General features: G+C 41.0%; 2 protein-coding genes across 2 annotated transcripts; one reads left to right on the top strand and one right to left on the bottom strand.

The window, feature by feature from the left end:
* Positions 1 to 1,577: 1,577 nt before the first annotated feature.
* On the top strand, positions 1,578 to 7,458 carry LOC129856923 (serum paraoxonase/arylesterase 2-like). The gene is made up of 9 exons (XM_055924700.1): positions 1,578 to 1,687; positions 1,988 to 2,058; positions 2,469 to 2,524; positions 2,855 to 3,020; positions 4,145 to 4,274; positions 4,408 to 4,608; positions 4,742 to 4,823; positions 4,965 to 5,093; positions 6,862 to 7,458. Exons 1-9 carry the CDS (start codon positions 1,614 to 1,616, stop codon positions 7,021 to 7,023), a joined length of 1,071 nt encoding a protein of 356 aa, XP_055780675.1. The 5' UTR covers positions 1,578 to 1,613; the 3' UTR covers positions 7,024 to 7,458.
* A 161-nt stretch (positions 7,459 to 7,619) lies between these two features.
* Positions 7,620 to 13,211, bottom strand: LOC129856922 (potassium channel subfamily K member 5-like). Its single transcript, XM_055924699.1, has 5 exons — positions 12,638 to 13,211; positions 10,203 to 10,314; positions 9,886 to 10,052; positions 9,261 to 9,429; positions 7,620 to 9,043 (listed from the first exon to the last, which is right to left on the bottom strand). Exons 1-5 carry the CDS (start codon positions 12,821 to 12,823, stop codon positions 8,328 to 8,330), a joined length of 1,350 nt encoding a protein of 449 aa, XP_055780674.1. The 5' UTR covers positions 12,824 to 13,211; the 3' UTR covers positions 7,620 to 8,327.
* Positions 13,212 to 13,468: the final 257 nt, after the last annotated feature.

The following is a 13,468-nucleotide window of genomic DNA, read 5'->3' as shown; positions in this document are numbered from 1 at the left end:
ACACTCTAACACTCAGACATCATTACAGATAGCCAGGGGCCCACTCCAACACTCAGACATCATTACAGATAGCCAGTGGCACACTCCAACACTCAGACATCATTTACAGATAGCCAGGGGCACACTCCAACACTCAGACATCATTTACAGATAGCCAGGGCCCACTCCAACACTCAGACATTATTACAGATAGCCAGTGGCACACTCCAACACTCAGACATCATTACAGATAGTCAGGGACACACTCTAACACTCAGACATTATTACAGATAGCCAGGGGTCACACTCCAACACTCAGACATCATTACAGATAGTCAGGGGCACACTCCAACACTCAGACATCATTACAGATAGCCAGGGGCACACTCCAACACTCAGACATCATTTACAGATAGCCAGGGGCACACTCCAACACTCAGACATCATTTATAAAATATGCAGAAGGGATGACCATGTGTTTAGTGAGTCCGTCAGATCAGAGGCAGAAGGGATGACCATGTGTTTAGTGAGTCCGTCAGATCAGAGGCAGAAGGGATGGCCATGTGTTTAGTGAGTCCGTCAGATCAGAGGCAGAAGGGATGACCATGTGTTTAGTGAGTCCGTCAGATCAGAGGCAGAAGGGATGACCATGTGTTTAGTGAGTCCGTCAGATCAGAGGCAGAAGGGATGACCATGTGTTTAGTGAGTCCGTCAGATCAGAGGCAGAAGGGATGACCATGTGTTTAGTGAGTCCGCCAGATCAGAGGCAGAAGGGATGGCCATGTGTTTAGTGAGTCCGCCAGATCAGAGGCAGAAGGGATGGCCATGTGTTTAGTGAGTCCGTCAGATCAGAGGCAGAAGGGATGGCCATGTGTTTAGTGAGTCCGTCAGATCAGAGGCAGAAGGGATGACCATGTGTTTAGTGAGTCCGCCAGATCAGAGGCAGAAGGGATGGCCATGTGTTGTCTTGATAAGCGAATTGGTCATTTTCCTGTCCTGCTAAACATTCAAAATGTAACTTTTGGGTGTTAGGTAAACTCTATGGAGTAAAAAGTACATTCTTTTCTTTAGGAATGTAGTGAAGTAAAAGTAAAAGTAGTCAAAAATATAAATAGTAAAGTACAGATACCCCAAAAAACTACTTAAGTAGTACTTTAAAGTATTTTTATTTAAGTACATTACACCACTGCGTAGAGGTTAAAGTTATGTTTAAATTACAGGTACGTCTCACTGATTTGACATGGAAAACAAGTATTTTAAACGTTTTTTTTTACCCTCTTTGTAAAGTGAACTAGATTCAGTTGTGATGTAACTGAATATTGTTTTCTTCACAAGTGTGTTAACTTCTTTACTTTAAATGTGGGACGCTAATTTGGCGTGCAAGTCTCAACTGTTGTTTAGTTGTCAACTCATTTGTCTGAAAAGCAGCAAACAAGTGATGTGGACAATATCCTCATCATGACCCCGGGGATCACAGTTTTGGTACTGCAGATTTGACCTCCCTCTAGGAATTGCTCAACTACAGCGCGCCCCATGGTTCAACTGTGCAATTACACTCTGCCTGTACACAACACCCACATTTTGCACACTGCTTTCATAACCTTTGACCAAGGAAGGGAAAGAGTTTGTCTGCCATGAAGTGGGTGCTTGTTACCATCTGCATTGCTGCCTTGGCAGCTCTTTTGGGGCAAAGACTTCTTAAATTGAGGTAGGCTGCATGGTGCTGAACATTTTAACATTATCGGGCGTGTGTATCTTCTTTGGAATGTCTTCTTCAGAATCATGCTACATTTCCCTGATCAGAGTTTACAATATTGACCTGATTGACATTGTCAACAGAGGCCTCAGACATTAAAAGTGATATTTGAAAAATAGGCTTTCAGCAACTTTGAAGTGAACTACATTAGGTGAATTGAGCAGTGGTGTGAGTGTCAACAGCTGAATTCAGAATGATCTGTGTTGCTTTTGCTTTCACTCCAAAGTTATATTAACCGGGTTCTATTTGCAGTGAAATAGCCCTTGCCAACAGAGAAGTGCCTGTAAAACACCTCCCCAACTGTCACCTATTAAAGAATATAGGTATGTCTGAACCAGTCTATTAAATTGTAATCATACATTGACATTATAACAGTTCATGCTTTAATTAATACATATAGTATAGTTCTTTTTTGTTTCACATCGGTGTTAGATAGATACCAATGTAATGTTGAAATAGCCTGTTCTACTTTGAGCCTATTCCTATTCCAGGAGGCTCAAAATAATGAGTCTTCTCAGTATATGTGATGAGATCAGGCTGTATCACTGCTACTTGGGCAAGTGTCAGGGCTGAAGTCCATTAGACGACTAATAGGCCAAGTATCAACGTGTCCCAGCATGCTTTGTTTGGTGTCATGATGATGAATGTTATGTTCAATGAAGGCCTATGGGATAAAAATAATATATTGATATAGGCTATTGCTAATGGTTTGTGGACAATCCTATATGTACAGAATATGGAGCAGAGGACTTCACCATACTTCGAGATGGACTGGCCATCATAAGCACCGTAAGTAATATCCATTGTCATGATGCGATCCTTCATGGCAAGCATATTCTGGTATGACACACTGAATAATTAAAATATTGTCCTCAATTCATAATATTGCATGTTGAACATACCTCACTCACACTGATGATAAAATAACTATTTTTACAGAATAAAATGGCTGTTTTTAACAATACAATACATACACCCTGTTTGTATCCCAAATGGCACCCTATTCCCTACATAGTGCACTAATTTGGTCAAAAGTACTGCACTATAAAGGGAATAGGGAGCCATTTAGGAACTTAACCCTGTCACTCATGTCAAATCATTACCCCCCCCCCCACCCAGGGCTTGAAATATCCTGGAATGCCCTCCTTCTCTGATGACCCAGGGAAGATCTATACCCTGGACCTGTTGGACCCCAGACTGATCCCTGTGGAGCTGACAATCAAAGGAGACCTGGACCGGGACTCCTTCAACCCCCATGGAATCAGTGTCTACATTGACGAGACAGGTAAAGTATGGGAGATTTAGCTCTCACATATGAAATTAGTTTGTTTCAAAAACATCGGACAGGGTGTAGTACAGTACAATATACAGCACCAGTCAAAAGTTTGGACACACCTGCTCATTCAAGGGTTTTACTATTTTCTACATTGTAGAGTAATAGCGAAGACATTACAACTATGAAATAACACATATGGAAGCATGAGGTAACCAAAAAAGTGTTAAACAAATCAAAATATATTTTAGATTCTTCAAATTAGCAACCCTTTGCCTTGATGACAGCTTTGCACACTCTTGGCATAAAGAAAAACCTTTGAATGAGTAGGTGTGTCCAAACATTTGACTGGTACTGTATAGAAAAACAGTACAGTATACAGTAAAACAATACAGTATACAGTAAAACTACAGTATACAGTACAACAGTACACAGTAAAACAGTACAGTATACAATAAAACAATACAGTATACAGTACAACAGTACAGTATACAGTACAACAGTACACAGTGAAAGAGTACAGTATACAGTAAAACAATACAGTATACAGTAAAACAGTACAGTGTACAGTATACAGTACAACAGTACACATTAAAAGAGTACAGTATACAGTAAAACAGTACAGTATACAGTACAACAGTACACAGTAAAAGAGTACAGTATACAGTAAAACAATACAGTATACAGTACAACAGTACAACAGTACAGTATACAGTACAACAGTACAGTATACAGTACAACAGTACACAGTAAAAGAGTACAGTATACAGTAAAACAATACAGTACAACAGTACAACAGTACAGTATACAGTACAACAGTACAGTATACAGTAAAACAGTACACAGTAAAAGAGTACAGTATACAATAAAACATGTGTCAGCAGTTATTCTAGTTACTCAAGTCAGAAATCGCAGCAAATCCCTCTATTCCAGACCAGATTATCCCAAATTGGGAACACCCTTCAGACCATTGCCTATGGAATTATGAACACTACTCTGTGTGTGTGTGTGTGTGTGTGTGTGTGTGTGTGTGTGTGTGTGTGTGTGTCTTCCCTGTCAATCAATAGAGAGCCTTAGACACCAGAGGGGACAGTAGAGACCATATTTCTCACTGCTGAACTCCCATCTCCTTCCAGATAAAACCATCCATCTGTTTGTTGTCAATCACCCTCAACATTACGCGAGCCAGGTAGAGATCTTTCTATTTGTCGAAGAGGACAACACCGTTGTGCACCTGAAAACTATAAAGCATGATCTCCTTCATAGGTAGGTGTGAGATTTTTACATGATGTGGATGAACCACATTGGCTATGTACTGTACAGTATAACCAGTGAGAGTTCCACAGTGGTGTGTTTCTGCTTGGCTAACTCTGTATGTTTTTGCCCTTTACTCTCTCAGTGTGAATGACATTGTGGCTGTGGGAGTGGAGAGCTTCTATGCCACCAACGATCACTCCTATCCCAGTGAAGTGCTACACATGCTGGCTGTCTTCCTGGGACTACCATGGGCTGGTGTGGTTTACTACAGCCCTGGAGGAGTGAAGGCAGTGGGCGATGGCTTCCTATCTGCAAACGGCATCAACATGTCACCCGACAAAAGGTGCCTTCTTTGTTTCCACAATTGTAGTAAAGTCTACACAATGGAAAATCAAACAGTTTAAAATGTACAAATCTGTTGTGCTCTTTGGAAGCGTGTTATGCAGTAAAACAATAAATGTGTTTTTTTCCCCCAGGTATCTATACGTGTCCGCTATTTTGGACCATGAGATTGCTGTTTTTGAGATAAAGAAAAACAAAGACTTGGTACATGTCAAGGTAAAACTTTTTCACTACATCTAACATGAACGCAAACTTCTTTACGTGTACAATATTATATTTTGTATTGTTTCTAGAGATGGTTCAACCGCTATATTACAATCAGCCATCATATTCCTAATGATGTCTGTCTCCAACCAGTCTGTAGCCGTTGGGTCTCTCTGTGACAACATCGAGGTGGACCATGTAACAGGTGACATATGGCTGGGTTGTCACCCTAATGGAGCAAAGTTAGCAGTATATGACCCTGAGGATCCACCTGGATCGGAGGTTAGTACGTCATTTACCATGTCCTCTCTAGTTCTATTATATTATAGGAATAAATTCACTCTGATCTCAGTTCCACATGGCCCCCTATTCCCTATAGCAGTGGTTCCCACTTTTTATAGTCCCGTACCCCTTCAAACCTTCAACCTCCAGCTGTGTACCCCCTCTAGCACCAGGGTCAGCGCACTCTCAAATGTTGTTATTTGCCATCATTGTAAGCCTGCCACACACACACTATACGATACATTCATTAAACTTAAGGATGAGTGTGAGTTTTTGTCACAACCCGGCTCGTGGGAAGTGACAAAGAGCTCTTATAGGACCAGGGCACAAATAATAATATAATAATAATAATCATCATCAATTATTTTGATCTTTATTTAACCATCTTACATATAAAACCTTATTTGTTCATCGAAAATAGTGAATAACTCACCACAGGTTAATGAGAAGGGTGTGCTTGAAAGGATGCACATAACTCTGCAATGTTGGGTTGTATTGGAGAGAGCCTCAGTCTTAAATCATTTCCCACCCACATTCTGTGCCATTATTTAGTTTTCATGCTGAGGGCCGAGAATCCACTCTCACATAGGTACGTGGTTGCAAAGGGCATCAATGTCTTAAAAGCACGATTTGCCAAGGCAGGATACTCTGAGCGCAGCGGCTTTTGATTAAATTAAACTTTCACAGAACCGCTTGCTGTAATTTTTATGAGGCTCTCTTGTTCAGATATCAGTAAGTGGAATGGAGGCAGCGCATGAAAGGGATAACGAATCCAGTTGTTTGTGTCATCCGTTTCGGGAAAGTATCTGCGTAATTTCACACCCAACTTACTCATGTGTTTCGCTATATCACATTTGACATTGTCCATAAGCTTGAGTTCATTTGCACACAAAAAAAATCACACAATGATGGACAGACCTGTGTGTTGTCCTCATTAATGCAGACAGAGAAGAGCTCCAACTTCTTAGTCATAGCCTCAATTTTGTCCCGCACACTGAATATAGTTGGGGAGAGTCCCTGTAATCCTAGATTCAGATCATTCAGTCGAGAAAAAACATCACCCAGATAGGCCAGTCGTGTGAGAAACTCATCATCATGCAAGCGGTTAGACAAGTGACAATTATGTCAGTAAAGAAAGCTTTAAGCTCGTCTCTCAATTTAAAAAAAAACTTGTCAATACTTTGCCCCTTGATAACCAGCGCACTTCTGTATGTTGTAAAAGCGTTACATGGTCGCTGTCCATTTCATTGCATAGTGCAGAGTTCAGAGGCCTTGCTTTAACAAAGTTAACCATTTTCACTGTAGTGTCCAAAACGTCTTTCAAGCTGTCAGGCATTCCCTTGGCAACAAGAGCTTCTCGGTGGATGCTGCAGTTTACCCAAGTGGCGTTGGGAGCCACTGCTTGCACGTGCGTTACCACTCCACTATGTCTCCCTGTCATGGCTTTTGCGCATTCAGTACAGATACCAACATGAGCAGTAGCTACGTTTGGCTACATACGGACCACTAGTGGAATCCCCGCGAGAGAATAACAGTTAATGTGATTGCATGTTAATTATTTGACAAGGCTACCTGTATTTGACATTGTGTTATTATTTCGCTGAACACTAGATGGTAAAATTGGAATACCTGCCCTATAAAGTATACTTCCTATGGGCCTTGGTCAAAAGTAGTGTAGTGCACTGTATAGGGAATAGACTGTCATTTGGGATACAGTACATGTACCAGAAGCTTTAATTGGTTTTCTTTATCATAATTTGTTTTATAGGTCATTAGGATTCGGGACGTCCACTATGAGAAGCCAGTTGTGACCCAGGTGTATGCTGATGATGGCAGTGTGCTCATAGGATCCTCTGTAGCAGCTCCCTATGAAGGAAAGCTTATCATAGGAACAATCTACCACAAAGCCCTGGTCTGTGATCTGAAGTAGTCAATGATTCCTTTCAGACATCTGATTTCCAAAGTCTGTGTGTGTGTATATAGAGATGCAGTAAGGACACTCAAACTGTATTGTACTCAAAGTCTGTGCTGTTTCTGTATAGTACATCTTGTCTGGTGTAATATGATTGAAAAGTATAAATATTCCACATGGTTGCCACAATATAACACTGCAATTGCTGTGATGCATAGCATGTGTAATTATGTTAAATGATAAGAGGCCGTCTGCGCTCTTTTAAGTTCCTTAGTACTCAATAGTGTCTGTTCCAGGTGCGTAGGAATCAAAATAAGAATAGTGGAAAAGATGAGACCCGCACACTGTCGACAAAATGAATGAATCCAAAACTGAGGCTTGATGTGTTATTATGTTATTATGTTTACATGTATCTTACTGGACTATTTGTATTGATTAAACAGTTATATTCCATTCTCTGACATTGACAAATTGTTGATAATCGATCTTTGGGGGAATTTTTTGGGGGGGGGTAATGACAAAGTAAAAAATACAAAATGTTTCAAAATCTTACATCTCCTTTTTCAAGTCCACAACCACTACATCTACTCATATAAAAACTGGGAAATCGCATAGAAACTCATGTAAACTTTATTTCTGAAGGCAGTTTGTAACAATAGATGAACTACGTTGCTTTCAGTTTTCTCATTTTAGAGTCAGGTAAATCACACTGGCAACTCTAAGTCCATTGTTTGCTATACTTTCCTTTCTTTACTTTCCCCACAGACCAAAATGTGTGTTTAACATCGAGATAAACATGACAGAGAAGACAGGAAGCTGTCTAGACTGTGTATTCATGATCTTAGGCCTTGATAATCCTGGGTCATACATTTCACTGATCACTATGTTAAGGAAAACCGTTGAACATTTGGACCCACTCCTCACCGCAGGGGAATATGACCAATCCTAACTCTGGCATTGTCTCTGGCTGTCCCAGGACCTTGTTATGATGCTTCCACATCATTCAGTTCAGATGGATAAAAAGGTGTGATCGGTGTGATACATGAAAAGGTGTGATAAATAAAAAGGTGTGATGGTACGATAAATAAAAAGGTGATGGGGTGATACATGAAAAGGTGTGATGGGGGTGATAAATTAAAAGTTTTGATGGGTACAATAAATAAAAAAGTTGTGATGATCCGCAGACCCATCACGGACCCATCATACATTTTTATTTATCTGAATTCACGGGTTTTACGCACCAACCAAACTTCTATGAAAGCGCGATGGTCCCCTTTTGATTACATCATTCAGTTCTCCATGAAGAGGATGGATCCAAGGCTTCAGCCTTTCTCATCATTCTCCTCTCCCGAATCCCCCTCCACTACCTTTGATACAGTAAACCTATTCTCTCCACCATCTTGATTCTGAACATTCTCCTCTTTGTTGATGTTAGGACCTAGATCGGCGGGGTTGAGGTTCTCTTTTGAGTTGGACACATTAACAGCCTTCACTCTAGTGTCCCTATCCAGACAGTTCTCCTCAAACACAGGGTCTTTCATAAAGACAGGGTCATCTTCGATAAGCCTCTGCCCCTCCTCTCCCATCCCAAAGCTGCTTAGTAACATATTGTGACTGATGCTGAGGTGGCGCCTCAGGCGGCGTGGGGAATGCTCCAGGGTTTGGATATTCGTCCCCAGGATGTCACTACAGCTCTTTGAACGACTCAACTCCTTGAATTCCGTCTTCGGCTTCGTGGCAGCGCCAATCTGCCTGATGGCCGTGCTGTAGTCCTCATGCTTCTCAGACAGGAAGTTGAAGATGTCGACGGCGGTGGGGAGGCGGCGAGGGCTGCGGATGTCGTCCTTCTCGGGCTGCCATCGATGGTCCGGGTGGTCCATCCTGTGTCTCTGCCTTCTCTTTTTCAGGACCTTGTGGGCCGACACAACCATGTGGACGTTCCAGCTGAAGAACAGAGACAGCCAGGCCAGACCCATGTAGATCCACACCTCTGCAAACACCCGGTACAGCCTTGGGTAGTCTATGTTCGGATTGATACCTGTGGAGTCAAAAAGGGAACATAGTTTAATTAAGTATATGTCACCCTTTGTTCAGCTTGGACCAAGCAGGATTCCACCAGGCAATGAATCCACCTCCAAATGACTTCATGATCCTCTAACGTGAATTAGGTGATATCATTCTTCACATATCTCTATAACATAAACTAATATTTTCTGAAGGATCCCATCTACTTCATGAAAAGCCTATGTAACTACCGGCGACGTAGTCCCCGAAGCCGACAGTGGTGAGGGTGATGAAGGAGAAGTAGAAGCCCTCCAGGTACGACCATCCCTCCAGGGACATGAACACAAACGGGGGGATCACCAGGTGCACCAGCAGACCCCACAGGAGGAAGATGGCCGTGCAGATCAACTGGACCTTTTTCTGCAGACGTCACACAGGGAGAATCAATCAATCATTCAAATGTATTTTATTAAGAACTTTGTGACAACTGCTGATGTAAAAAGGGCTTTACAGTGAGCCGGCCTAGACCCCAGAGAGCAACCAAAGCAGAAGCTAAAGCACAGTGAGAAGAACAAGCAACGGCATGTGACACAAGTGACAATGTTAGACCAATCCCTTTGATTTGACCATGTAAATTGTCATTTTTGAGTGTTCCACCAGATCTGGTGATAAGGCTTGTAGGCTAACACTTCTCCATTAGTTGGACCATACAGGATTCAGTAATTAGTACGCAGCCACAGTGGCTAAACGTGGCTTGTCATTGGCTAATCCGCTGTTAATAAATGCTTAAGTCATGTATTGCACCTCCCCCAAAGTCATTGATATAAATCCAAATCAGCACACTAAACGTGCTGAGAGACTCCCAGTGAGTCTTACCACACTAAGGCCTTTGAGTACCAGGACCTGTCCCAGGCGCTTGGCTCTGTCTCCGAAGAACGAGCCCAGCTCACTAATCCAGCTGAGGCAGAGAGGGATCCCACACAGGCCATACAGGATGCAGAATATACGGCCGCCAGCCGTCTTTGGGGCAACATTACCATAACCTGCAAATCACAAACGTATAGGCTTTCAGACGGGTGTGGCAGCTTCATTTCTGCTATGGTTAGACATTGGGTAACTGAGTTGGCAGCAGTTATCGGACAGAGATGTACATGATTCAATGTTTCCAGTGTTGTATTCAAGATATTGCCCACCTATGGTAGTGACAATAGTGGCAGCAAAGACAACCGAATTGGTCCAGTCCCAGTTGTTGTAGGTATTCTCTCCAGTGATGGTCACACCTTGTCCAGCAGCGTCTGACACCACCTGGGAACAGAGTGGGTTATCACACTGTACAAACAGAGCTGATTGGGGTTATCTTAAACGTTGACGGGTTTCAGTGGGAGGAATTTCAGGAGTCTTCACACTCTGGGTAAACACAGCTCTAGAGTTACTTTGGGAATCTAAATTCACTGAGATTGAGCAAATAAAAATATAAAATGTTCCCACTTTGATTTGTTTGAAAAGTATATTTGAGTCATTACTCACAAACAATAGACCCCTCTTATATATTTCCAGAACCTTCAAATAGAAGCACACAGCCGTAATTTATGGACTGAACGCCCTCTGTAGTCTCGTAAACACGACCCTAGACAGCAGTGGCAATAAAACACTGGAGGCAACCCGGATATCTAGAGAGACAACGCCCTCTGAAAATATGCTGCCCCTTGGCTATTCCACGCTAGCAGAGTGGCACTGAGACTGATTTTTCACTATAAAATGTATGTCAAATGAAAAGCAATGATTGCAAAGTTAAACAAAACATACAACTCTGCACAAGGACTACTTTAAACAATTTCCACTGAAAACATATTGGCTTGAAGAACAGTGCAGACGCAAAGTTTGGCAACATAATGACTGTGCAGTCGTCTGACGTCATTCTGTTACCAAACTTTGCATGTGCACTGTTATCGGAACAAAGAAAATGCCAAACCAGTTCTTCTGAACTGTCCCAACATGCTGGCTTGGCTCCTTTGGTTAAAGAGCACAGGGATGATGAAAATGCATGCAGGCTCATCAGTGATGTGTTCTGTTGCTATAGTTGAAACTTGATTCATAAGCGTAGTAGTACTCCAAACTTTTACTGCAACAGTGAAAATAATATATTCAATGCATAATAACATATAAAAATAAAAATATGCACATCTATTATCAATAACAGTCATATCAGTACTGCCAGGGACTGAAATGTCCTAACTTGACAAGCTTTGTTTAGATGAAATAATTTCAGATGATCTACAATGTTATTTTTTCATGTAAAATTACCCACAAAGCATTTGACATCAGGCAATGCCTTTTGGACGTCTTTTTCTGGTCCTCCATATTTTGGGGGCATTTTTTTGGAGCCCTGATTTCAACGTCCACGGATGTGGATTTTTGGTCCAATCTGGACCAAATCTGAACCAATCATAGTTGTCCCAAACATTTGGCCCAAACATAGACGTTCAGATTTGGTCTGGTCCGGCCTTGATTTAGCCCAAACACAGACATGGATCTGGTCCACACCGACCAAATGTGTACTTTATCATTAGAATAATACCCAGCAAGTGTTTGTTTTTACATGTATATTTAGGACATTCAGCAGATGCTCTTATCCAGAGTGACTTACAGTCAGTGTATTCAACTAAGGTAGACAAACAACAACATATTACAGTCATAGCAAGAAAACAATCATCTGTAAACGTTACTCAGAATGTTATTGTAGTTAAGGTGGTCTGTTGGTTCATTCTGTATGCCGGCCTACTTTGATCATCATTGCTGCCCGTTTTAAAGCATTTGAAAAAGCGAACATAACTGCATGTTTACAGATGGGAGCAATAATACATATGTTGTTTCTTACTTAATAGAACATGTATAGCATTTAACATTTTGCCATAGAATCAATGTCTGAAAAATACATCTTTTCAACGTCTGGAAAATACATATTTTTTCCATTCATTCAGCCTCTAAAATCCACTAGATTTCAACGTCCAGAAAATAAGTATTTTTGACATCCATATAACACTTATTTTCGAGGTCCCAGAGGTCTAAGCTTTCATTCAGCACCTGAAATGCACGTGATGTCAACTTCTGGAAAATAGGTATTTTCAATATAATTTTGCTTACTGGGTATGTTTATTATCCAGGGACAACGTCCATGGGCCTAAATAGTTGTAGAACAGTAGGCCTAAAACATAGTGGCAATTCTACGGTAACAGAGGGATTCTGAGACTCGGATTTTTTCACTTTAAAATAAACAAAAAACAATGATTGCAAAAAAGTTCAACCATACAACTCCATGCACAAGGACTACTTTGAACAATTTCCACTGAAATGTTCACAATACATTTGCTTGAAGAACAAAAGTGCATAGAGTTGTATGGTTTGTTTAACTTTGCAATTATTGTTTTTTGTTTGACATACATTTTAAAGTGAAATATCCGACTTTCAGCAATAGCTGTTACACCTTGGAATCGCCCATAGTGTAAAATACAATTTTAGAGATATAATAAAGTTCCAATGCAGACCAAGCTGACAACACAGTAATGGTAATCATTAAAACACCGATTGTGAATATAATACATGCTTTCTAAATTGAATCCCTACATACCCCCAAAATATAGTTCAGATCTTCTTTAGTCAAGCACGGATATGTTTTAAGAATGTTTTCCTTTTGACGGGAATATTCGGATTTGGCCAGTTTCCAATTGGGTTCTTCAAGTATTTGAAATATTGCTGCCCCGATCGATAGGTAAAAAATGATACCTGACGTTAATACAGGACCCTTATCAGACATTGCCGATCACTTAAAAACAATCCTCATTATAAAACTCGCATCAAAATTGTTGCCCAAAACAAAAAATAGGACGCGTGTTGCATTAAAACTTCCTGGTTCCTGGTTCCTGTGCTGGGTAATTACAAACGTGGGAGACTGGGATTGTGATAATATAATGGAGGAGGACAAATTCAATCCAGTCCACATACAAGACATCGTTTCAGGTGTGCGCCATTGTTTAGCCTATAGTATAATTTTCATAGAGACAGAAAAACGTTATAAGTGACTGTCTGATTTCTACAACCTAGCTATATGGGTTTAAAGCTGGAATCCGTAGCTGTGAAACTGCCACGTTAGCCTAGCTACTTCAAACAACGAACACAGTTTTTTCCCCGCTCGAACGTCATCGCATATCATTGCAGCGCGATAGAACAGCAGAGAATGTATTTCTCAAGCTTCATAAACAAAGCAAAATCTATAAAAAATGCGCCCAGTGGCACTGTTCACTGTATGCTGATCTCAGATGTAATGCTGTGCGGATTAAAGGTCTCAAATTAAATATTTTTATTGAGTTTTGACTGATTGAAAGTCTCTGGCTGGGGATGTGTTAATGGAAAACAGCCACATAGACGTCTACCCTTACGAAAAAAGATTGCAGTATAACTG

The sequence above is a fragment of the Salvelinus fontinalis genome, chromosome 6, assembly GCF_029448725.1.
Source record: "Salvelinus fontinalis isolate EN_2023a chromosome 6, ASM2944872v1, whole genome shotgun sequence".
NCBI classification, from domain to species: Eukaryota; Metazoa; Chordata; class Actinopteri; order Salmoniformes; family Salmonidae; genus Salvelinus; species Salvelinus fontinalis.
This window is presented reverse-complemented; position numbering and strand designations above follow the sequence as displayed.